The sequence below is a fragment of the Vidua macroura genome, chromosome 1, assembly GCF_024509145.1.
Source record: "Vidua macroura isolate BioBank_ID:100142 chromosome 1, ASM2450914v1, whole genome shotgun sequence".
Lineage (NCBI taxonomy): Eukaryota > Metazoa > Chordata > Aves > Passeriformes > Viduidae > Vidua > Vidua macroura.
In genome coordinates, this window is record NC_071571.1 from 23,572,093 (window position 1) to 23,598,021 (window position 25,929).

The 25,929-nt window shown below is 37.3% G+C and overlaps 1 protein-coding gene across 2 annotated transcripts in view; it reads right to left on the reverse strand.

The window, feature by feature from the left end:
• CDK6 (cyclin dependent kinase 6) overlaps positions 1–25,929 on the reverse strand; it is a 126,080-nt gene that overhangs the window by 44,916 nt on the left and 55,235 nt on the right. For both annotated transcript variants that reach the window (XM_053989306.1, XM_053989313.1), the window contains exon 4: positions 23,699–23,866. In XM_053989306.1, the coding sequence (XP_053845281.1) occupies positions 23,699–23,866 (168 nt within the window). The remainder of the gene's footprint in view (positions 1–23,698; positions 23,867–25,929) is intronic.

A 25,929-nucleotide genomic window follows, 5' to 3' on the forward strand; every position in this document is an offset into this window, starting at 1 on the left:
ACTTACAGCAAAGGTGTTATTGGGATCAATAAAAGAGGCTTTTAGTGCTTCTGAATAACTGAAGTGCTAGTCTAGCAACATGCCTTGAAATCACTTATGTGGAGACTTAACAGTATTTCTTAATACAAGTCTGGATGTAATCTTCAGGCTGAAAAATAACATAGAGGACTGGAGATGACCTATCTGACCCATCTTGCCATTCCCATACATAGGGCCTGAGATGAACAACAGTTGACTGGGAAAATGCTGTACACAAGAATGCTATCTACGTGTTGTATCTCATGTGTCAGGCACAAGTGTAATTTTAATCAATTACATCTCAGGCAAGTACAAAATACCACTCCCATAATAAGTGATCTTTAAGTCAGCTTATTTTTCAAAGTTTGAAAGACTTTCATTGTCCTTGACTGCAGAAGGAACCCGTGTACTTATGAGAAATGAAGCCTATTCTAATTATCTAACTTCCTGTGATGTTTTAAGTATTTTGTAATGAGTAGCAGCTCAGTACATGCAAATAAATTATTTTTTATTTTTATGAGGAAAAAAAGGCAAATCTGTAATTTGGAAGGTGATTTTGGTATTGGTACATTTATGTTGCTAAGCATGGGCCTGCTCTTGAACTCTGCTGACTTAGGGGCCTTAAGAGAGTCTCATGCCAGCCAGTGATCAGGAGCAGTCTCTCCCACAGATCTGACCCTTTTTTCATCTACTATATGCTTCTATACCACTTTGACAGCTTGTTTCCAATTGACATCCCTAACTGTGAATAAATTGCATATATAGATTTCACTGGGGACTATAATGTGTGGAGGGTCTTTGGAGAGAACAACAACCTGTTTCCACACGTGATAGGATGCACAACAGTTGGTTATAAGGGTATGAAGAAGGTATCCATGCATAGGAAACAGCACAATTATTAGTAAAAAACAAGTAATTTTGCATCAAGGGCCAATGGTTACTGGAAGATGGTCCAAGTACATCTAAAAATGCTGTATAAATATATGACAACTTAAGCTCATAAGAATAACTTATTTCTCATCAGTTTAACCTGTTGTAGCTGCAAACCCTGTCACTGACCAGGGCAGATGGTTCTCCTCTTCATACAAACTGACAGCCTTCATATCAACTTGCATCTTCTTTGGAGAGGTGGCCTAATGCCTGCAATCTACTCTTGTTCCTTTTCTCTGCTATGTACTAGTAGAGCAAATGACTTACGACATTGCATATACTAAATCAGGAGTATAAAACTTCCTTAAAAGATGCCAACACCTTAACTGTTTCTAAGGATAAAGAAAATAGAAAATGGTATCAAACTAGCATGCTTATGCAGCCTTCTGTTTTTATCCAAGTGTTAATGCTATACTGTGGGCTTTTCCCCTAAACCAGATAACTGTAAGGTCTGATTTCATTGATGAGTTTAAAAAGGCAGCATTCACTGCTACTGAGGGTCTCCTTCTTGCAGCTGTTGCTGTGATGGGTTGTATTTAATAAAATTTTCTCCCTCCTCCCTCTGAAAACTTAACACCTATGATTGAACATTTAAAACCCAGCTTCTGTTCAAACACCTCAAAACAATAACAATGCATATGTATTGATGTAGTTTTATTTCTTGTAACAAAATCATTAGATTCATGAAGCAACAACTGTACTGCTCCATACACAGTATATAGTTAAAACTGCAGAACTGAAGCCAAAATATGCACAGCTAAAAGGAATGTTACAGGGGGGCCTCTCTTAGTGAACAAAGCAGGCTCAGTTTGGCTCTTTTTCCCTAGCGCTACCACATCCGCACATCGTTAGTTGGAAAATTCCAGATATATGCTGTAATTTTTTGTGCTTTTTTTTCCCAGTACACTTGAGGCTTTAGTGTCCAGATGCCATTTTCCCCCCCTTATCTGTCCCTGCTAGTTTGGGTCTTTGCCAGTTGTGGTCAACAATTAATACAGCAAAAGAAAAATACAGTACACTCCCTGGCAACTGGCAGAGGCTCACAGGAAATACCAAATAAAAACTTTATTATGTATTGTTTAACTATTTTGTTTGCCTGTGGGCCACCCTGTTGTTGGTGTAATTTAGAAAAGCAAGCTCCATCTGGATGATCTGTGCGCAGGCTCATTGTTCCCAGAATCTGTCACGCACAATCACTGCTTCAGCCTGTGGCCCTCTGCAGAAAGAAGCAAAGGCATGGCAGCCCTCCAGCCTGCATTCCTTTTCATTAGACAACTTGTGACCAAATGTTAGAATAGAAGAGTAACCTTTTAATATTCATGTAATTAATTTACTTTCCCCTTTAATTATAAACCTTCACGTGAAAAGAAGAAAATAAAAAGACTTCCCTTCATGATTCTTCTCCCTCCCCCATCCTTTCTATCTGCTTTCTGGGACATGGAAGGTGCTGATTTCATTACACATAGGTACCAGTACTTCTGTCTATTGGGAAATTTGCATGGCCAGAACATGTTGGCAGGCTTTTAGTTTACGTATTAACTGGTCTGGTACATGGTATAGATTCTGAATTATAATAAAATGGGAAAAATTAAATTCTTTCCTCTGTATGCCCTTGCAGCATCTGCTTCCTTGTCTTAACCAGTGGGGTAATCCATTGAACACAAAGCCATTCTTCTGTATTTGAAAACACAATAGACATCTAATTGAAGTTCCCTTTCACAGTAAGGTCAGCATATAACTCAAAATACTGTGTCAGCTGGGATTTTGGCTGTGCAAGGTTAGGTGTATAGGCAGTGCTTTGTCAGTTCTGCTTTGCTGGAAAATGGTGGCATTTTTTATCTCAGATTAGACCAATCCTGAACTGGCTAACATGATGCAAAAGTTTGCTCTCTACAATTCAAAAAGTGCAATTGATTATAAGTGCATCTGATGCTTTAAGGTCTCATCATATGAGTTAATTTCAGCACACTGATCTGGGGCCCTAAATTCCACGAGAGAAGCTCACCTTTTAGTTGCTACAGCCCATTCAAAGGAATCTGACTGTAGTAGGTTGTAATTCAAATAAATGAAGCTAAAGTAGAAACTGCTTGTCTTCAGGCAGCATTTAAGTTCTTATTGCCCGATTTTGATTGCAATTTAAATAGGTGATGAGGACATTAAGGATTCACAGCCACTTGGCATATCAAAGGATGGGGGCCCAAACACAGTCAAGTATCCTGTATAAGATGCAATGGTTTCTATGGCAACTGAGGAACTGTTACAAACTTCATTCATTTTTCTTTTATTAAATAGGTATACTGCCATGTTAGGTCTGCAAGTGATCAACACATATGCTAGTGGTTTGATTAGTTCATGCATCAACCCATCACAGGAATGGAAAGTAGCACAAGAGATTTTCTGTTGTGGTCACTTTAGCAAAAAATAATGTAACAAGTCAGAATGTTTTAGATGAGGGCAAGACTTAAAAGTGAAAAATCTTTCACTTAGTAATAAAATAGTACTTAATTGGGTTGGAACAATTCTGCCTGTTCAGTACCTTTAGTAGGGAATATAACAAAAAATATGACATTTTTCATATTAATTGCATACTCAGGGTATAATATTTCACATATTAATTATGAAAGAATTCCAGTTATGTGTCAAATTAAACTGCTTGCATATAAAAAAGTAGCATCTTCAGAAGGCAAAGCAGCAACTGGAAATTAAAGTGAATTCAAACACTCCTTGGCCTAAAGCAAGAAGAAATTAAAAAAACCTAACCAAGTATAATGCAACAAAAAAAATCCTTGTAATTGTACTTAGTATGGCCTAGTTTTTCCTGTCAAAGCATTGACTGTCTTTTTATGCTTCCTCAATTCCTTTTTGCTCTCTTTTCTCCTTTTTGCTCTCTTTCCCTCCATGCACTCTACAGACTGTTATGGGTGTGCCACAAAATATACAATTTTTGTGGAAAAGAAAGATGTTAGGAACTGTGCTAAGCCAAAATCAAAGAAAGAGGTAGGATGTTGGATTCAAAAGAAGAGTTAGGATGGACTTTATTACAGCTAGAACTCTACAATTAAAAAAAAACCCCACAGTATACTTATGACAAGTCATTTAAGATGTAACAGAGGTCAAGCTCCTCCAGATTCTTCCCCATTTTCACTTCCTGAGCAAATAAGTTTAAATACGAATGTAAAAACTCAGTAATTAAATCTACATGAATTTTAATGACATTGCTCAGAGGGTAAAACCATAAGAATGAAAAACAATATGCGTAACTACACCTGGATGCTTACAAGCATCAAAGGAGAGTAATACACGCCCATAAAGAAATCTTTCCTCTGAAGAATAGGAGATGATGTTAAAATCCTTGATTAAAATATTTATGTTGACAAATTAAAAAAATTAGTCTCTTAACTAGGAATTTATCATAATGGAAAAATTTAGTGCTTGGCCGTAAATACATAATATAGTAAAATGTCTTCAAAAAGGAAAACAGATCTTGATTCAAACAGAAAACCAGATCTTGATTCAAATTTGTACAGCTTGTACCACAATGATGTTCTGTTCCATGACGACAGAGTTTCAAAGGAATCATCTCTGCTGAGGGGATTATGATGCAAAAGCTTAACTGCAGAGAAGCTTGTTCCTACTGTCAGAACAGAAATCCATAGTTTGACCACAGCCTGATAGGACAGTGCTGTAACTTCTAATTGGACTGACCAAAAATGTAATGCCTTACAGTGTAAAAACTGTAAAACTAAAAAAAATAAAAACCTGTTCTACCTGAAAACTCTGGTGGAAGCACGCAGGAACAGTTCTGCTGAGCTTCTCACCTGAACAAGGTGCTTATAGAGACCCACTAATTCTTGGAAATACCCAAAGCAGTGTTCAGATCAGGATATTTCAGTCCTCAAATGAATGTTCAATCAGGATGAAAGGGCGTCTCCATCTTAGCACGCACCTCATCAGGAATTATTGACATGTTTGTGTTCATATCTCTGAATGGGTTTAGAGCCTAAGTGGTATGTAGGGAATCCTCAGAAGAAAATGACTGTCGTCTATTTAATACTTGTGCTGTTCTTTCAGACTTCTGGACTTACTTACCTGCAACGACTGTCCATAGAGCTATTCATTTTTATCAAAGAATCACAGAATATGCTCAGTTGGAAGGGATCCATTAGGATCATTGAGTCAAGCTCCTGGATCTGTGCAAGACATTCCAAGAGTCACATTAAGTGCCTGAGAGCATTGTGCAAACCCTTCTTGAACTCTGTAAAGCTTGGTGCTTTGACCACGTCCCTGGGGAGCCTGATCTAGTGCTCAACCACCCTCTGAGAGAAAAACCTTTTCCTAATATCCAGCCTAGATCTCTCCTGACTAGTTTCATGCCATTTCCTTGAGTTCTATCACTAGTCTCACAAGTGAGGAGATCTATACCAGAACCTGCCCTGCTGCTTCCCCTTGTGAAGATGTTGAAGACCACAATAAGGTCTCCCTCAGTCTCCTCTTCTCCAGGATGAACAGACCAAATGACCTCAGTCACATGTCATAAAACTGCCCCTCCAGACCCTTCACCACCCCTGAGGCTCTCTTCAATAGCTTAAGGTCTTTTTCATGTTGTGCTGTCCAAAACTACGCACAGGACTCAAAGTGAGGTTGCACCAGTGCAGAGCACAGCATCAAAAAAAAAAAAAAAAAAAAAAAAAAAAAAAAAAAAAAAAAAAAAAAGAAAAAAGAAAGACCTGAATATCAACTGTATAAAAATCATAACTTACTTCAAAGAAAGCAGCAAGTGATCAGACAGCCTATTTCAATGCATATGAAATACAAAATATACAGTTCCATCCCTTCACTTTTAGCTGTTCTTCAAGATAAAGTATAAATATAAGTATAATATACCTTCCACTTTTTAATTTTATTACCTTCTACTGTAGCCTATGATCACTGCTTGTGAACCTACTGAAGGCACAGAGGAAAACAAAAACTCTTTGATTTTTAATATGACTTAGAAAGCTTCAGGCATTTTGTATATTTTTGACTGCCTATGATAAGGGAAGATATTAACAGTCCTCTTATTAAAAAATTTATTTAATCCCTTGACATAAAAAATAGTAAGAAAAAATTATTAGTGAGTACCCAGCATGAAGGGTAGCAGTACACAAAGTGATATAAATTACTCAATAAAAAAAAGAATTAGCATCCACTTATCATGAGCATTTTTCTTTCTAGTCAGTCTAATAGCTTTCTCAGTTCAGTATGAATCTAGGAATTTTGGAAGGATTTATGCATTTTACTTGCGAAGAGTGTGAGTGTCAGATTACAGCTGTAGTGTATCAGCTGGAGAAAAAGTAAGCTCTACATAAGCACAGCAGTTCCCCTCTCAGACAACCTGGTCTTTGCACACTATGCTGCACACTAATGATGTAGACAACAGTAAAAAATAGCTTCTTAATCCTTTCCTGGTGAATCCATTCTCAAGAACCAATTTCTTTACAAAGGTGAGGGCCAGAGCTATCTGACTGATCTGGATGACAAACAGCACTGAGAACAGAAGGGAAAGAAGAACATGTACATGTAAGAAAAAAAAAAAATACAAGTTCAGGGATGGAAGTATCTATCACTTTTGTAAATTATAAGAACAGCTGTAGTTTTTATCCTTGCTTTTCTGAGTTAATGTCCAAAACTACAGAACAGGATAATCTGTGCACACATTCAGCTATGTATGACTTCCACTTTCAGAATCTGATAGTTCGATACTGAAGCAGTGCAGAAGGCGATGTCACATGTGACTATACATAGAAAATACACAGAGCCTCCTCACAGCAGGGTGGCATCTCCACCCCCTCGAGGGCCTCAAAAAATCTCTGCAGGGTAAATATATAGCTGATGTTGTAAACACAAAGTAGAGCGAGACAGAATTCAGGAAAGTCAGGCTAACTTCAGAAGATGTTTACATCGAATATAAAAACTGAAAATGGTCTTTACATAGAGACACGCTTTCTTCTTTTCTTAATTAATACAGACTATTACAGATTCTTTATTCAAACTTGTCAAAATCTAATGTATACACATTCTAATTTTTAATCTGAATTTACCTAATGGAAACATATTTTTTTCCTCAAATTCACTAATTTTATGTAAAATGCTTTTTAACAGTTTCATCTATTACTGCTTGCATCAAATTTCATTTTATAGCATGGAACTATAGCCCTCAGTAGTTTTTCTGATAACTGAAGTTATGGATACATTTTCACTTTTATGCAGCAATAATTGTCAACTGGCCACTACAGTTTTAAATGATGCACACTAAAGTATTATTCAACAATATCTTTCAATGTTATTTCACATTCTTGAGTCATTGTAAGATTTTTCCTTCTCTTCTGCATTAAAAAATGGATCACTGGCCAGGCTTTAAGAGTTTTAATATGTTAACTTGTCACTGTTCCTTCAAAAAGAAAAAGGGGATTGTGTCCTACGAAGTACCAATAAGAATTCTGTGGCCAAAACCATGGACTGGACAAGCACTTATACCAATACCATTTCCCAAAGTCCTTGTTGTTCTTTGTATACTCCACTCCTCCAAAGCAGTTTGAATATTTGTTCACAGAATGTGTTTGTATTTCTCAAACATAATATGAAAACCTGGAATGAGATTCTGGCCACAATGAAGTTAAAAGGATGTTTTCCATCAACTGCATGGAAGCTAGGATTTCATAGCATGGAGATTCAGGATTATTGTACCAGTTTACTATACCAGTTTCCCATCAGCAAAATTTGAAGCTAAAACCAAACTGGCATAATTTTCTTCTTCATTTGTATCAAAAGGTCCTTCGTAGTCAAATTACTACATCTGCAAATACCAAGCTTTGTGTTTAAGACTTAGTTCATAATATAAATATGGTTTTCCTACAAACTCAAAATTTTTACATTTTCAGAGGCTGATAGTAATACAAATGGCCTTGATTTCTGTTGAAATTTATTCACTTATCCCCTAAATGACTTGAATTCATCTGGCTTCATTATCTGAATTAATTTCATTATTTTCAATGTAAAGTGCTTTTAATATCCTCTGAAATGATAGTTCAGTTCAGTTTAAACTATGTTTAAACCTCAAAGCCAACTTCCAACAAATCAGGGAAGTCCATATTGGAAAAATAGAGGGGATTTTGGGCACTCTGTTCAATCAACGTAATTTTTTCTCTATAAAATCTAGTTGCATTTTTCATAGACTGATTTTTTTTTTCACAGACTGGTGAAAACTAGTTTTCCAAAACTAGGTTGTGCAGTGACTTTGGTCCATTTAACAAGGTCAGACTGTTTATTCTTGGCCAAATTCTTTCCCACTGTAAAAAGGTACTTTTAAATGCCACATTCCAAAACAGTGCCAGTAAGTCAATGAAGCATATTTTCCCACAAGAACTGATACCATGCATAGGCCCCTCCTTATTTAATTATTCTAGTGATTAAATCACATAAGGTGCATGGAATTTTCAATGTCCCAAATAATTTAAATCTATCAATCTACAGTGCCAGCTGTGTTTTTATTAACTTAAATAATTTTATTCATTTCAATGCAATAGTGTCTGAGCATCATCAGACAGTAAAAGAAACTAAAAGACATGTAAGTAAAAATTCTAAATATAAAAAAAATTAACAGAATGCAAAATTCACTGTTGATTTAAAGACAGGCCTTCTTATTTGCCTTATAAATTACTTAGTTCATTGAAGCCTTGCTGATTTACATCAGCTGAAATTTGTGACCTACTGCAATAACCATAAGAAAATATAAACCAGTAAAGCATTTTCAACTTTTAAGCTATGTTTCCAAGCTGGTTTTCATTTTATGGAGCAAGAATATAAATATGTAAACAAAATTAAGAAAAACACCATTACATTAAGAAGATACATATCTATCTCTAATACTTTCTGTTTAGATGCTATAGTGAGCATGTTCTGAGATGTGTTTTTCCTTAATATATCATGGCACCCAGATCAACCCCACATACTAAACTTCATAGCAAGAATTTTCAAATTTCCAGTAATCTTCTTTTGCATTTCAAGAATACATTGTTTCTGTCCTTGAAAATACAGTATGAAGCAGAACTTTGAAGAATTGCATGGAAAGATCTACATACAGATGAAACGGGGTTAAAAGGCATCAGCTACATCTTTTTTTCTGAGATGTACTGTCAATAGAATTACAGCACCAGTGGTGGAACACACTGTTTGAAGTGATCAGTAATACACTTGCAAGGTAGCCAAAACTGCTCTGCCTCAAATGGACATAAGAAGAAGATATTATTCTTATGGAATATTAGAAGAAATGAACTCAGATATTCACACTGAATGTGTTTAAAAACATAGTACAGAAAAGTGCGCTTGATTATAATTGGTTTACAACAGAGCAACTTAAATACATACCAACCCTCTCCCTCCAACCAATCAAAAAAAAAAAATTCAAAATCTCTCATAATTGTCTTTTCACAATGTATTAATATACAAAACTTTCCCTATTTTTCAAAGTCACAACATCCTCGGGCTGTATTAATTTATGTCTTTTGCCTGAAAATTTAATCAAAATAGGAAACTTACTCAGTTTTACAGGGGAGGTGAGGAGGGGCAAGATGTGAAATGATGATGGAAGTCATGCATTTGTTTTATTTAATAAAAAGGTGCAGAAAGTCCTGTTCTCCTGAAAAAATCAAACAGGAGGATATAGTTTTCCTCTAGGATTTATTTCAAGTACTCCACCCAGAAGCTCTCAGCTTTCTCAGCATTTTGCTGTATATGTTCCTTTTGATGTCTGTGACTTTAGTCTGCATTTGTGCACTGCTTCCCATTGCTCCTCCCACCAATATTTCCTCAGAAAGAGAAAAGCTCATCATCTGATTCCTGTAAGGCAAATCATGGTCCCTGCAGATCCATGCAGTGTATATGACGTAAATATAGATTATTAGCTCATACCTAGACAAAATCAAAGCTGAGGCACACTACAGGTTCAATGACTTCTATATGCTACCAGAATGAATATTAGATGCTGCTTCCAATCCCTTTTGTGCTGATCTACAAAGGTACACAGCTAAACTCTTGTTTTGTATGAAAAGCTTCAAAACTGCAGATTCTTGACATAAGTTTTCCCTTATGTTTGTGTGCAGCTTACTGGGATCCCATACCTAGTGAAGAATCAACTCCTTATGATGCCTCAGGTTTTAGCTTTTATATTTTTCAGATTCTATTCTGCTTTAGTGTGTAAGTCTAGGCTTCATATTAGGGGATAGTAAGCTCCCTTCACAGACTAGGTAGACAAAACAATTCCTTCTCCAGCTGGGGACCCAAGGACAGCCGATCCAGATCTCAGGCCCAAGAGCATAAACAACGGTGGACCTAAGAGAGAAAACAAGAAGGATGGGACTTCATGGGCTGGGGCTGTAATTGGACAATTAGTTCCAATATGCTAATGGACCAAAACTTATAAAAGTGTGAGCTCCTGTGACCTGTTGTCCATTTTGTGACCGTTCTGGGTTGAGCTGCCCAAGGTGGATCCATTGAGGCCTTCTAATAAATACCTACTTTATCCTTTAACTCAGTCTAGTCTCTGTTCTAGGTCAGCCTTCACAAGGCATCAATTACAATGTCTGCTACTGTCAGACAGAACCTCTGTCAACAGTCTGCTACTGTCAGAACCTCTTGGTTCCTTGCTTTGTTTATCTTCAGCCATCTCAAAAAATTGCCTATTTCTACCATCTAGCATTGCCTGATGGGCTTCCCCACTCAGCTCCACACAGGTCAGTAGCTGTGTGCTGCACTGTGGCTCTCAGCGATACAGCTGAGTAGCAAGTTGGATCTGTCTTTTAGGAAGCTACTTTGTGGCTGTACAACCATGGTGTACATATTCTGCACTTGTTTTCCATTTTCTCCGTGCCCTCCACTGAATAAAATTCTTCCTCTAGGTTAAGAAGGGATTTCCCAGTCCAAAAATGTGGAACAGTTTAAGAAGCATAGCTGAATCTTTCTTTCACTGATACCTGTAGTTATCACCTGATGTTTCTCCACACTCCTTGTAGGTTCTGTATCTCATCTTTAACAGACTACGACCATCTGCTAACATCACTGTGTTATCCAAAGACGATTTTAAATTCCACATGCCAAAAAACTTTTCATCTCACGTATCATAATGCTCTTGTCTGAAGCTTCTCATAGAGCAGAGGATCATTCCAGCTGCCCCAGTGGATAAGCCATGAATAGCCATCCTTCTGTAAACTACATGAAAAGAGAATATAAAAATCTTTTGAGGATGGATTTTTTTTGCCACTGTATTTTTCATCGTTCCACTTATTGTTGCACTTGCAATTAGAACTTCACCAAGGTGCTCAATCTATCCTGTTCTCAAACCTTCTCTCATACAAATGACAAGGAAGATACTGCAGAGATTTACGCAACTCTAAATGTCTAGATTTTGTTGAGTGGTGTAAGATATGATCATCATCCAAACTTGTGGTGTTTCTGAGTCAATACTTCCATGGAACTGTAAGCTCTAGGATTTGTACCCAGTATGAACAGAAACAGTTCTGAAAGGGTTTTGAAAAGTGATAGGTGAAGGGAGAAGAACTCATAAAAACTATTTCCAACACTGAAAATTAAAAACTTTGGCTCTTGTTAACTTATACAGCTTTTCAGGTCAAATAATTTTGCAATATTGAAATGCATAAATAAATGCTCCCTAATGTCCAGTACAGGCGAGTGGCTGTGAAGTTGACAGTTCTGTAGAGCTGCAAGTTTCTTGTGTTCAGCGGAAACTCCCCCAGTCACAGACTGTGTGTGCAAAGTAAAAGATCTCTTTTGGAAGCATTTCACCATCCACTAAGCATTTTTCCTTCTGTTCTGCAGAACAGAATATATGCTTTTTCAGATCCTTTGTGCTAGGAATAATGCTGTTAAAAATGTTTCTTCCAAACCCAGGTCATTTACCCTAAGTATAGTAGAAGAATCTGTGCAGTACAGGAGAAAGAAATACTGTGGAGTTTTCCACTAGCTACTCAACTGTTCCTGTCCTAGCCAAAGAACTCTTGTTCAGAATTGCCTCCTAAGTTTTTTTGATAGTGTACTTTTTTCCCCATCCTTTGGACTTGCTTGACACTATATACTTATAAACAGTTAAGGTGAAAAGCAAGTAGTACAGCATTAAAGGTACTATTTTATTCACTGTAATAAACAATTCTTATAAGGTAAGGGTATTAATTTTGGACGCTAATAGCCATAAAAAATATGGTGCAGTAATTTCTGAATCATAGCTAAGGGTAAAACCAAAGAACTAGCTGAAAGCACATCTCTTTCTCTACATAATTCTTCAAAACTTATTTCTTTCCTGCCAGTGAACAATGAACTAGCTGTTTACATGGCAGGTTTCCATGGTTACAATCTTGCATTTGGGGCCCACATGGTACAACCTGTATCACTGTTAAATCAAAAAATATCTCCTGCTTCCTAATCAGATAGTCTCTACTCTCCTTATTCCTCGTTTAAATCCACAACATGACCTCAGAACTCAATCAGCATGAACTTGCAGGTGGTTGTTTTCCCTCCCTTTTTTTGCATCAGTTTTCTCCTGTTTCTGTGCTTAGTAGATTAATTGCTCATGTTTCTTAATGTTAGTTTGTTTTGGTTTTTTATCATCTGTTCTTTGTCACTCAGGCCCAGTAAATGATGAAAACTCTAAGCCTGTTTCAAATCACTCTTAACTTTAAAAGCAAAAATGTACTGAGTCTCCAAATAGTATGCAGTCATTCTATTTTTTAATTATTTTCTTCTTCTTTACTGGAAAGCTACTACCAAGATGCCGATGTCATTACGATAGTTGCCCTGGAGAGCAGAACAGCTTGCTGACTGCAAACGAATTATCCACAGATCAGCTCTTCCATGCTGATCACAAGTTTAATGGGTATTTTCATAGACTGCATCTGTAGAACAAGTTTTCCTTGCATTCATTACAGAAATAGCAAAATCCAATGAAATGGTTAATTTAGCTCCTTTAGCTGTTCTGATTCACACTTGAATTCTATAGACTTCTGCAGTGGACAACAATTTTGTGCATTTTAGAATCCTCTTAAGTTTTATCTTCAAATCTCCTTGTTTATTCAAATCTCCTTTAACAAATCTCATGCTTAATTTTTTGGCATGTCTCATTTAGTAACTAATCTATGACAGTTTTGCATATTTCATAGAACCAGTTATGCATTTTATTAGACCAACTTCAACTACTGCCACTCTTCTGATATACCTAAAGAAAAACTCAAGTCCCTGCTTGTACCTCCAAGGTCTGACTTCCAGTCAGGTGCAATCTACTGAACTATATTGGGAGTTTTTGATATATACTAAGATGTCCTGTCTGGTTTTGTACTTTTGAAAAGCATTCTGCAGTCGTCTTTCATGACACTTATATTCCACTGAATTATTTCTTAATCTTGGTACTTACCTGACTTTTTCCTGTTTTATAAACCCTAGTATTTTTACTACTTACAAACAAATGTAGTTTATCTGATCAGTCTCTTTTTCCATTGTCTTTTGAACATAGAACTGTTCTATGTTTAAAAGACAATGGAAAAAGAAGCAGAATTATAATTAATATAATAAAATAGAATGAAATAGAAATAAAAATAAATACAATAAAATAGAAGCAGATTCTAACTGTATCATCTTCTGATTCCTTTCAATAAGAAACATTCCATCTCCATGGCAAATTCTACAAATCCCCAGAGTCCTTTTGGCTTCTTTGCTTTACCTTGACTACAAACCCCCATCACTGTCAGCCTCTGTGGTATCTGTGTGTCGTAAGAATACAAGCGTCCTTGGGCGTCTCTCTCTTCTTCCTCTCTGAAGCTTTCAGTACCCAATCCTGCTTGAATTGATGGCTGTCCTTGACATATTATATCATGGCCTTATAGTGGACCTGAACAGCTGAGGCCAAGTATAAATGCTGAAGTGCTGACAGAGCTGGGTTGCTTAGAAAGGTTACCAGAAGTCTCCTTTCTGTTCCTTTTCCTCACCATACATATAGTGTACAATGCTGAAATAAGCTTCCCTGGGATCTTCACTAGGCATTTCTATTATTTGAGCTGGAAAAAAGTAAGTCTACAGGATGCACAAAAAGTAACAAAATTATAAAGAGTCTCCTGATGTGTTCATTTTTAGGTCCAGGTGTTTACTTCCACAGTAGTCTATGTTCCTGCTTACTTGCATGTGCTGATTTTTCTGCTCAAGTCATTTTTGAAGGTTATTTTTGTTAATGACTTCCAAGTTTATCCAAGGTTTTCTGGCATCCTGTGTTTCATGGAAGGCCTGACCAGGTTGGTTATCATTTATTGACGTGACTTGCCAGGATCATCCAATTTCCAGATGGGAAACATTACAACCAGACTGGACATTACTCCATCTGGATTTTTCAACTTGCTGTCCCAACAAGGATTCAATTCTTGCTTTCAGATCATCTTTCATCCCTACCTGTGAAACTTTCAGGTTGTATTTTTGCTTCTTTAGTGAAGGATCTCTCTTTTACATCTCATTTTAATTTTTTGTTCTTCCACAGCCCTTATTTAAATTGTAGCCTGCTCTGGTTTTGAAGACCATCTCCATTATTTGCTCTGTCTCATCTTAATAAAGTCTCATGAGTTCTTTCTTTGGAAAATGAATTTGGCTTTGACATTCATGCCAATCCCTCTGGTCTGCTGACAGCTGTTTCCATGACGAGTGGAGCTCATGAAGTGCATTTCTGAAAAAGCTGACTATATAATGCACATCAACTTGAAGGGGCAAATACAGAGATATGGAACTGGAATAGACTACCACAGTTATCAAAATTTGCCAACTTGCATCACAAAAATTCACCATGCTCCCTCTCAAAGTTATTTATATTTCTTGCCTGCAGTGGCCCTACTGTAGGATGTTTCAGAATCTCACTACTTGTTTTCTAACTTCCTGACAAAAGTTATTTATTTGAAGTTACATAAGTTACTTTAAAATAACTTGTTCTCATGCCATCACTGTTTCTTTAACATGTTCTCACTATCTGGGTCCTTGATGACATTTTTAGGCATCAATTGTATTTGCTGCTATGCTTCATTTTGTTGAAGTAAGTCAGATTCTTCTTGCCTCACAGAAAGAGTGTCCCTTTTTCTCTGATCGTTACACAGAATCTGTCCTTCCCCATGACTGGTCCTCTCCAAAAGCATCTCTCATCCACAGAGAAACTGAGCAGCTCACGGTATTCTAGATGAAGTCTGATCAACTAATTTGTGCTGTGGCATCAGCATTTTATTACTTCTTATAAATTATCTTACATGTAATAGCCTACATTTTCATATGCTCTTTTCATGCATCTAAATGACAACGCATAGTCCATGTTTGATCTCTGCAGCTTGCTACCAAGCCATTTGTGAGGTCCCAAGACTGAGGAATTAATCTTGTAGCTCAGTAAATCTTTTAGTGTAGCATATCTTCCTCTGGATTTATCCAGAAATGCTAAAAATGGGAAATCTAGAGAAATCTAGTTGAATTATTTGGTGCCCTGTAATTTACTGAAATCTGGAAAATCTAAGGCTAATATACTTCCACTATTCATCAAATGATTTATCTTACCACATTTTGCAAGGATGAATGTATTACAGCTATAGGTAACTGACCTCTTTAATGCAAATACAAGGCACTGGTCATCTGCTACCATTTAGCATACAATAACAAGGAATATAATGAAGTTAAATTAAGAATGGGACATTGAAGGGTGGACATCAAGGAAACTTTCTGAAAGTGATTATACAGAAGTTTGTGAACAGGATCCCATGGGAAATGATGGAAACCCTTTTTCTGGGCACATTAAAGTTATGGGTAAAACATCAGAAATGCAATAGAGAACAATCTTACTTGTTTCACTGGACTAGATGATTTCTCAGCTCTTCTCCTTTTGAGCTCAATATTTCCACACCAGCAATGCTGAACAAGTACTAAATATTGTTAGGCTAATAGGAATTTCCTGGGCTATACCTGTACAAGGGAATTCTCAATTAGAAAAGCCTCCTACAGCAGGACTTTGGCCAGTGTGAAGAGAACATTTACAGTTACTTCCCTGCCATTGAAAAGAAGTGCCAACAACTCATTTTTATTACACATTAAGCCCTAAGAGCATTTCTGTCAGCACTGTACAGATGCCTACCTTCACTCTGGAGTAGCAGGAGCTCCAAGGACAGTATGCTACTTGGTCTGCTCCTCTTGCTTTGGATGTCTCACATTCAAGTACCAAACAGGCCCATGCCTGCTTATTCTGTGTGCTCCGATAAGAACATAACCTGAGGTTGTATTTTAGTGCTTCAGGACAGTTTGAAATTATGTGGGAACAGTTTTGTAAATACACAGGGAGAGACCTTGTCAAACAATTAAATTGTTTTTACAGTCCAACCCACTCAATTATCTCTGGGAGTAGATGTAAAAACAGAGCCACTTAAATCAATGGAAAAATAGTACAAAGAAGATGTAAATAACTGGGTGGGGGAAATGCACCACATATTTTTACATCTGAAAACAGCAGACAGAAGTATGGTCGCAAAAAAGCAGGATGCTCCTTTATAATATAGAGAAAATACACAGTAGTAATTTTCTCCCTTCCTTTCTTTCTTTTACAACTTCTGCCCTGATTTTTTTATCAGACTAAGCATATCCTGTTCCTTCTAAAGTCAGTTCTACATCCTACAGTCTGTTTACCAGATATTTCTTTGAAACTTCTAATGTAGTATTGTACCATTACTTACATCTACTGTATCTTATTAAGTGAAGGAGAGAGGAGAGGAGAGGAGAGGAGAGGAGAGGAGAGGAGAGGAGAGGAGAGGAGAGAAGAGAAGAGAAGAGAAGAGAAGAGAAGAGAAGAGAAGAGAAGAGAAGAGAAGAGAAGAGAAGAGAAGAGAAGAGAAGAGAAGAGAAGAGAAGAGAAGAGAAGAGAAGAGAAGAGAAGAGAAGAGAAGAGAAGAGAAGAGAAGAGAAGAGAAGAGAAGAGAAGAGAAGAGAAGAGAAGAGAAGATTCAAGTTTATCTTCACATCAACATGTGAAGGCCTATTTCCAATGAGTACATTTTTCTTGCACCAGTGGAACTGTGCTGTTGCAAAATGACACCAAATTTCACCCTGAGGTGCAAAGGCAATGCCTCAGAAAAGCAGAATTAAGAGGAACCTAAGTAATACTAGGTGTCAGATTTAAAACAAAATAAAAAGCTTTTCTCACAGTGCCGAAGTAAACTGCATCTCAGAGTAGAAATGGTTCAAACAGTAAGCAGATTAGTTTATGAAAGATGGGTACTTCAGTAATTTTTATAGCAAATGATCTAGATACAAGCTCTAGCATTGGAAATTGCTACATTTCTCATTGCTGAGAGCTTTTTCTTCTCTCCCTCCTAAGCATCCTCTCTTAAACATCACCCTTTGACAGAGCACATAGTCAACCTTTGGTCCAGCCCAGCAGAAACTTCCTTTGTTTTGATATAAACTGCGCTCAACGTTGCACTTCTTTTCCTTTTTTTTTTTTCACGAGGATGAGGTACATTTATTCTGCAGGCTTGCAGAGGTGCAGCTGCAGGGCTGCAAAACATGCTCAGCTCAGTGTGGACAACCTCTGTCCTCACACATCACATATTCTAATCTCTGCAGCTTTGGAAAGGGGTTTTCTGGAAAAGGGCACAGAAAATACTCTCATGTGAAGCCAATTTACTTGTTTACTGTGAAATAATTTACTTTCTTTGAAAGATTAAAAGATAGGCTTTTTGTGGTTCATGATAAACTTGGGTCTGAATCAGAGCAGAGGGCTGCATTCCCTGAATTCCTGACAGGTCTCAAGGGTGAATCCTGGCATCAGCTGCAGAGGAACAGCACAGAATGCTGAATGCAGGTCTTGGCACCGTGGGGGTAAAAAATACTTCAAACACTGATACAGATGCCCTTAGAAGTTTTGTTACAGTCAGATACAATAATAGCCTTAAATGAACCAGATGACTGGTTCATCCAACACCTTCAGAACAGCGTAAATGAGCATGAGCTGCGAGGTTTTGAAAAACGTTTCTGCCTTAGAGTTACTTTAGTTATTTGAGGCCTCAGCTGAACACTTCAGATGTGTTTTCATAACTGACTCCAACAAATCTAAGATGGTGGTGTCTAGGGAGTGGATGATCCCTTCTTTCTGCTCACCCTCCCCCATGTGTCTGTGCTTTCACTCTTGTGGCCACACAGTGATTTGCACCTACTAAGCCACCTGGAAATTAGTAACTACTTCATACAGGGTTCATTTTCAGTCAGACTGCAAGGGAGCAACCAGTAATGCCAAAGAAAGGGAAGTGATGGAAGTGTGCAGTCAGAAGCAGGGCCACCCTTTCAGTACCAGCATGGTACTTGAATGTGAGACATCCAAAGCAAGAGGAGCAGACCAAGTAGCATACTGTCCTTGGAGCTCCTGCTACTCCAGAGTGAAGGTAGGCATCTGTACAGTGCTGACAGAAATGCTCTTAGGGCTTAATGTAACATGCAGACATGTTGCATCTACTAACATCGTGAAACAGCACCTGTAGATTATTTCTAGAACACGTCTCTGGAAGTAACAACCTTGTCATAAATCCTCTGTCTTTGTGAGAACAGCTGCTACAACTCTTCAAGACAAGCCTTAAAAAATTAAAGGTTCTTCTGATGGGCAACAAAAATTAAGTTGGTTTTGAAAATTATCTGATTATAATGTAGATGAATAAGAAACTTCTAATTTCCTAACTTTGTTAATGTGTATTTCCATACTGCCATTCGGTTAATATTGTGACATTGAACCATCTGTTTTGTCATCATTATTTTTCATATAAATCTTGGTCTTCTTAGTCAAGGAATCATAAATATATCTTAAAATGTTTTTAGTTATCTGCAGACCTTACAGCCAACGTGCCGGTAATGATTTTTGTTCTTAAGATGACTCCAGAGATAAACGACTGATTTTATGTGATGGAAATAACCTTCCTAGAGGGTGTTGAGAGGATGCAATAAAGATCCCACCAGATGTTAAAATATCAGAAAAATTCACTAATTTTTTCACAAAGCCAGACACATGAACTTTTGATGCAGAACTGTGTATTAGCAGAGGAAGACAGATTTTCCTTAAATAAGACAACCATTTTGATCTTACTGCACTTCTAAATAGCCACAAACTCTCAGGAGCAGCACTGACAAGCTCAAACCCACTTATTTTGATCCACTGGATGGCTGTCTGTGTTTCATTTTCCTTTTCAGGGACATTTGGGTGGACTAGACAAATGCACCATAAAGAAAGAACTGGAGATGAGAGCCCAGCCCTCAGGTCATGTGCTTCCCCACACAGTGAAGGGCACACCAAAACAGTGCAACTTCCACCAATCAGAGGGAGAACAGTTATGAACTTAAATCATGCATGAGATAAAATCAAGTATCACTGTAGTGATTTGTACTGATTTCATTAGGATACTCTTTAACACTTAGCTTAACCAGTGGCAGGTGGTTGCTTAATTTCCGTAGGCATCCTCTGATGTCTGATGGTAACTGGGAGCTTTAAATAGATTCTGAATCAGGTCCATTTAGGGATCCTCAATGGATCTCAGGTTAAACCTGCACTGCAAGAGACTCGGAAGAGGTGGCCATAAAAAAAAGAGGAAAAAAACAACAAAAAACAAGGCAAAGCAAAAATGTTTCTTTGTCTGGGTTCTCATCAATCATATTACCTCAGACAATTATTTACATTTACATTATTTACTAACGGAGAGCATTTACTGGAAAATTACAATGCAACAGTGGGCAGGAAACAGAGAAGTACTAATTCCTCTTTGGAAGAGAGTTTTTCTGTCATTTTTTGGTTTTGTTGCCGTAACTAACTAACATATTTGTTTTTACAAAGTAAGCCCCGTTACTGAAAATTATTTTATGCTCCCTTGCTACTATACCAACAAAATGAAATCCAAGTTCTTGCATGATGTGACATGTAAACCATTTGCGCTGAAGTGACTGCCAGAAATGGATGGAAAGTTTTTATCCTGAAGAAATACTCAAATAAAACCCTAGCATAATCTAAAATGATTTACTGAAAGTAACTGCAGAATATTTTGTGTCCTCTCTTTAGAAAATCTATTTAGTTGGCTTTAGTACTCAACAACTTAGAGCATCAGCAGAAAAAGTGATGTATTTTCCCTTCTGTGTTGGGTAAATCTGAAAGCAAGTGGGTTTTTTTTTAAAGGAAGACATAAACCAATTTTGTTGGCATTTCATGGGGGAAAAAAATCCCCTCAGTGTGCTGACATCTAAGGTAAAGCATGCATGTTTTCAAAGAAAGCATTATAAGTGTGTTACAAGCACTAACATTTTGCCAGTTTCACTCAAGATCCTGATACAGGCCAGGTTTTAAGAGCTGGATAGCCTCAGCTCCACCTAGATGCTCTGATCACAACTGCATGCACTTATCTCACTTAACATTCCTGTATGTCATGATTCAGCTTCATTTCCTTCCTTTAATGCAGTCAAAAGTCATCAGAAATAGATAAATGGATTGTTCCCTTTTGGTAACACAATTTCAGATTTTCCAAACACCCAACTGCTCCTTTGCTCAGAGAAAGTTGAGCACTCATTTTTCTGCACCAGGAAAAATGTGACAGTTCATTAGCTTTTGCTATCCAACTCTAAAATCACTGTTACATCAATCTATCTCCTCTGTCCTATGGAGCTTCTCTGTTATCACAAAGCCTATTCAAAATTTCCCCAAGGGCCAAGACCAACATTTGGAAAAGAATCTAACTGCACGAAACCGAAAGCATGCCCTGTAACCCACCAGCTCAGACACCCCCGCCCAACCTCATTCTTCCTAGTGCTGTTATTTCAGACTCCTATCAGGTCTGTCTGAACACAGCTGGGAGCAGTGATCTCCACCCTGCCTCCCCAGCCTGCGTAATCTTAGTTTCAATTTTTTATTCATTCATTCATTCATTCATTCATTCACTGACAGAAATATCAAGAGGTTTCTTTAAACGACAGCAATATGCCTGGACTACCAGTCTGCCAGAAGGATTCTTTAGTATTGTGTAAATAACCAGCTGTTAGAGAGAGACTGCTTTGAAGTTACCATTTGCTGCACCCACAGCACTTGGGCTGGATCAGTTTTTACTGGGCTACTTTCATGGCAAGCTCTTTTTGTCCCATCTGAAGAGTTTCTTTGTGAGCAATGAATGAGGATGCATCTTGGGAATGCTCTAATACTTCAAAAGATGATTCTTGTAGTTTATCTTGCAGTAAGCTTCTCCTCTGAAGGAAATGCTGCAGAGCCCTTGTATTGATCACAGTGATAGTCTTTTATCACTGGGCTGTCTGCATTATCACTATCCAAAGCAAATCTTTGCAAGCTGTGACTTTTATTAATTGATATATGTATAGGTATATTCTGTCTTTTATAATGCAACACTTTTTTTCTGCAAATGCTTCAAAACAAGCTGGTCTTGCTGAAGTCCATGAAAGTTTACTCCCTGCTTGGTGAATAACTGCAATTTAGACTATTTTTGGGATAGTAAAGTCAAGAATGTATTTATGTTTAAAAACCAGAAGTTTGGGGGTTTGGAGTTGTTTTGTTTAGCTGTGCTTCCTGTACTAAGTTTCAGTGGAGGTAAAAATAAAGCAGCATTTGCGCACCTAAGCAGCTAGCCAAAGGCAGAAGTTAAAATCAGAAAATTGACAGCTAAAACACATTTAATAAAATTTTCTAACCTGCAATCAGTTTGTAGGAGCAGTGAAGACTGACATTTAAAACCATAACACATTTATCATATTCTAAGCAACACATGCCTATAGTTTCCTACATACCCAGACACAAGTTTATTTCAAAGATGTTGAAAACTGTTTTAAAATACTAATTAACTTCTAAACTATTAATTTTTTAACTTAAGAAAACCAATGTCATAGCTGGTTTTGTGTCTTTCTACTTACATCTATGCCCATAAACTTGATTTATCCTTGATCACAGAATAACCCAACTATTTTAATACTCTTGAACTTAGCTGCAATGACACTTGGATGCTTATCTGAGCACAGTACAAACCTGCATGTGGATAATCCCTCACACTGAACATCTCTTGTTCACAGCAGTGCCAAGAGTACCAGCTCATCGGTTTTAACACATGATTTCTAGCATGCAAGTATTAGATACTTGAGCAAATGTACATATTTTACAAACCAATCCTGGCAGTGTTCTTTTTTGCTGTAGATTTCTCGGGGTTTTAAACTTCCTTCCTAAGAAGGCTACATGGTCACGGAAAAACTCCTGCTCAGTTCTGTAGGTATTTTTTCCTTATTTCACGCAGAACTTTTCAAAAATGTCCTGCTGAAAACCTTGTAACATTCTGCAATTTTAGCTTCAATGATTTTATGCATCAACAGAAACACTCATTGAAGCTGCTACTGACTAGTAGCTGGGAAACAAAATAAAAGCAATTCAGGAAGAACCTTTTTCTCCTCCTCTTCTGCTTTGAGTTACATGACCAATCATCCCAGTATCCAGATTCTTTCACCTTTGGATTAGATTACATCCTACAGGCAATGAAAAAAACTAGCCCTAAAACACAGGTTTACATATGTATTATACGACAAGGATACTTCCCTGTGTTTAGCAAGATGATGTAATTTTCTGTTGCTTCCTGCCTTCCTTCACTCTGAAGTCAGATGTCCATAGTTACATCATATGACAATGGAAAGACCCTTGCACAAACTAACAATGAGAATGAATTGCTTCTTATCAACATGAGCCAGGTAATTTTTACAATATGGTGTAAAATGCAAAGTGGATCCTTTCACTGAACTCTTTTCAGCAGTTCTGCCTTTTCTATCTTTATTGTGAGAGTTACTGTCATGGCAGTTGGGATACTCAGAATAGAAAAAGGAAACAAAAAAAAAATCATGAGCAGGCAACAAACCCCAAAGACACCCAACATGCACACAGCATGGCAGCTCCTCAATATGCTCTAGAGATGCTGTGCAAAGCTGCAGCAGCTGATTCTGGGGGCAGAGCCAGCAAGTGTGGAAATGGGGTCAAAAAGCAAGGAGCTGCCAGGGCTTCTCCAGCATTAATGGAGGAGAGAGCTAAATCTGCAAGTGAGCTCATGTCTGAGCCAAGGACAACCAGGAGAGCTGGTGGGAGAGGGTCAACAGTGGCAGGAGACCTGGTGATACTGGGGGTCCTCTTTAATAGCTAGCTTGGGAAACAGCTGTGATTTTGGCTGCCAGGTCCACTTGAGCTTTCTCCAGCACAACCCTAATTAGAATAATTCAGTAACATATGGAATGAAGCACTTTCACAGAGGTGGAAAATCAGAGCATGATGGTGTGGCATTTTCACAAGTATCTGTGGGGGTTTTTCAGGCAAAATACACGGGATTCAGCAAGAGCTTTATCTTAAAATGGATACTTCAAAAACTTTAACCATACCTGTCTGACTTATTTTACACAGGAAGTCAGTGTCACTACAGAAGCTTGAGTGATGGGAGTTTCAGAAAATTAACACATACTTATCCCTCTGTAATCAGTCAGGATGGAATTTAGAGCCAGCAGTCAGTAACTGATTACTTGTACAACATAATCACCACAACTTCAATCCTGGCTGGAAAGCAATTGTTTTCAGAGACACAAGTAACTTCAGCTGCAGACATGGTTCACACTGCTATGCTAACAGAAAAAATAAAAGCCTTCAGAAACTTACCACTGAGGTAAGAGCCATCTGAAAACTGTAGATTCGTGCAAGGCCAAAGTCAGCTAGCTTTATCTGCCCGTTGCTGGTTACAAGGATATTTTGGGGTTTCAGATCCCGATGCACCACACGATGTGAATGCAGAAAATCCAGTCCCCGAAACAGCTGAAGCATCATATCCTATATATAAAGAAGAAATCAATATGCATTTATTAAAACAAGGTGGCAGGCAAACAAGTAAATCCCCTGTCATAATCTGAAAAGCTAATTGAATAAATATTGACTTAAATATGTGCACAGGAGATAAACCCAGGTATTAATATAAAATGGACAGAATGTTGCTGGAACGAATGGAATTGAACCAATGTCCTTATCGAATTAATGTATGGTTTCTAGTTGAATTATCTGATATTGATTAACAGTAGTATAAAGATTAATCAATATACTTAAAAAAGTAGCAAAAGTATGTTTCTAAATCCCTGGACAACTTCAAAAGAAGTTTGAAGTCCAAGTAAGAAAAATGCTTAGCAGTTTTTTGCTCTTAGCTTTAAACCGCATGCCACTTTGTATTCTCACCAGCTTATGCTTTGCCCTGCCATGGTGAAAGTTTATCATTCATTTAACAGGCACAAGGACCAGAAAAACTGTTTAAATGGCAAATTTAATTTTATTTAATGTCATAGAGGGAAAAGGTTCACTTGGCAAAACCTGTTGTATAGAATTTACTGAACAGGACAGAAATTACCTTTAGATGAAAGTTTAGCACTAAAACAGTGTAATAATCATAATTCTGATTCTTCTTTCTGTTTTGTTATAGTGATACAATCTTCCATGACATTTACACAGCTGAAGAAACTATTTTATCTCTACTCATGTTTTGACAATCTTAGTAATGTGAAAAGAATGAACCAGCAGACTCAAAACCAAATACTAGAAATCCCCTGCATTCCAAATTAGAAGGATACTGTCAACTTGAAAATTATATTTGCAGAACAGGCAGTTACAAGAAAATGCTGCAACAAGAAAGGAAAAAAATGGACAAAGAAGTTTATTTTCTGCTTGCAATTGACTTGAGCTCATGAAACTGCAGTTCTGTGCATGCTGGTGACGTATGCCCTTTCCATAATTTTGCAGCAGGGTGTCCTCCAATCCTGTTGTTAGCAACCAAAATGATCCTGGAGAAGGGCATGGCATGAAAAAGAAAAGGGAAGAAGGACAACTTGAGTTTGGTTGCTTTTGTTCTTCTCTGTGGACTCGGGCATGCTGCAAGTAAATATTCAAAGCACACTACTGAAAGGAATTATATCTGAACATGGGTGTAAAAATAGCTCAAAACATTCAGCTTGATAATATTGGTTAAGTTGGATGCATTTTTAAGGTAAGCTTTAGAGATATTGCTAAATAATTTAATACAAAATTATTTCTTTCTTGTAATGTTTCCTGATCATTTATATAGAAAATATTACATAATATTTAGATATTAAGTTTGGAAGCTCTCACCTGACCTCTGATAAAACAAGGTCATTTCTGTATACAGCCAGTTCATAAAGCAATCAGCTTTTATTTGAAGACCCCAATTATAGAGATTTTATCATGAAATTATGGATGCTATAACAGTATTAAATTATCACCTCTGAAGAAAGGTGGTGAACTGAGAACTCCATTTCTTGCTAACTGATGCCTTTTATTTCCTTTGCTTCCCCAGAAAAATTTGGGAACTGATAATTTTGACAACTGGTATAATATGGTTTGGACCTTTAAAAGACATACACAAACTATATTGAATCCTCCTGTATTTGCACAAGTTTTTTTTTTAGTTCAGAAATTGGTAAGAACTTGGGCTACAGCTCTGCAGGTTTCAGTCATCAGTAGAATTAATGTATGTGCCATTTTAACTTTTACCAAATCCCAAAAGTCTTTGGATCAGTCTTGCAGATGTGAAGAACATGCCAACAACATTTAGGCATATGGTTGTTTTAAATATTAACTTAGTTGTTTCACTGAATTTGGGCCAATTTTTTCTTTTTTATTCCAGGTTGACCCAGTATCAAAAAGGAAATTATTTAAAGAACTGAAGTATTAGTCAGTAGACCCTGGCAAGTCCCTTTTTGGTGACATTTATGTATCCTATTCATTTGTCAACTCTGTAAACTCATTCAGGCAGTTACCAAACATATCAAGAATTTTTCCAACAACTGATGCTGGTTTTGCTTCAACTTTCTTCCTCAAGCTCAGCATAACAC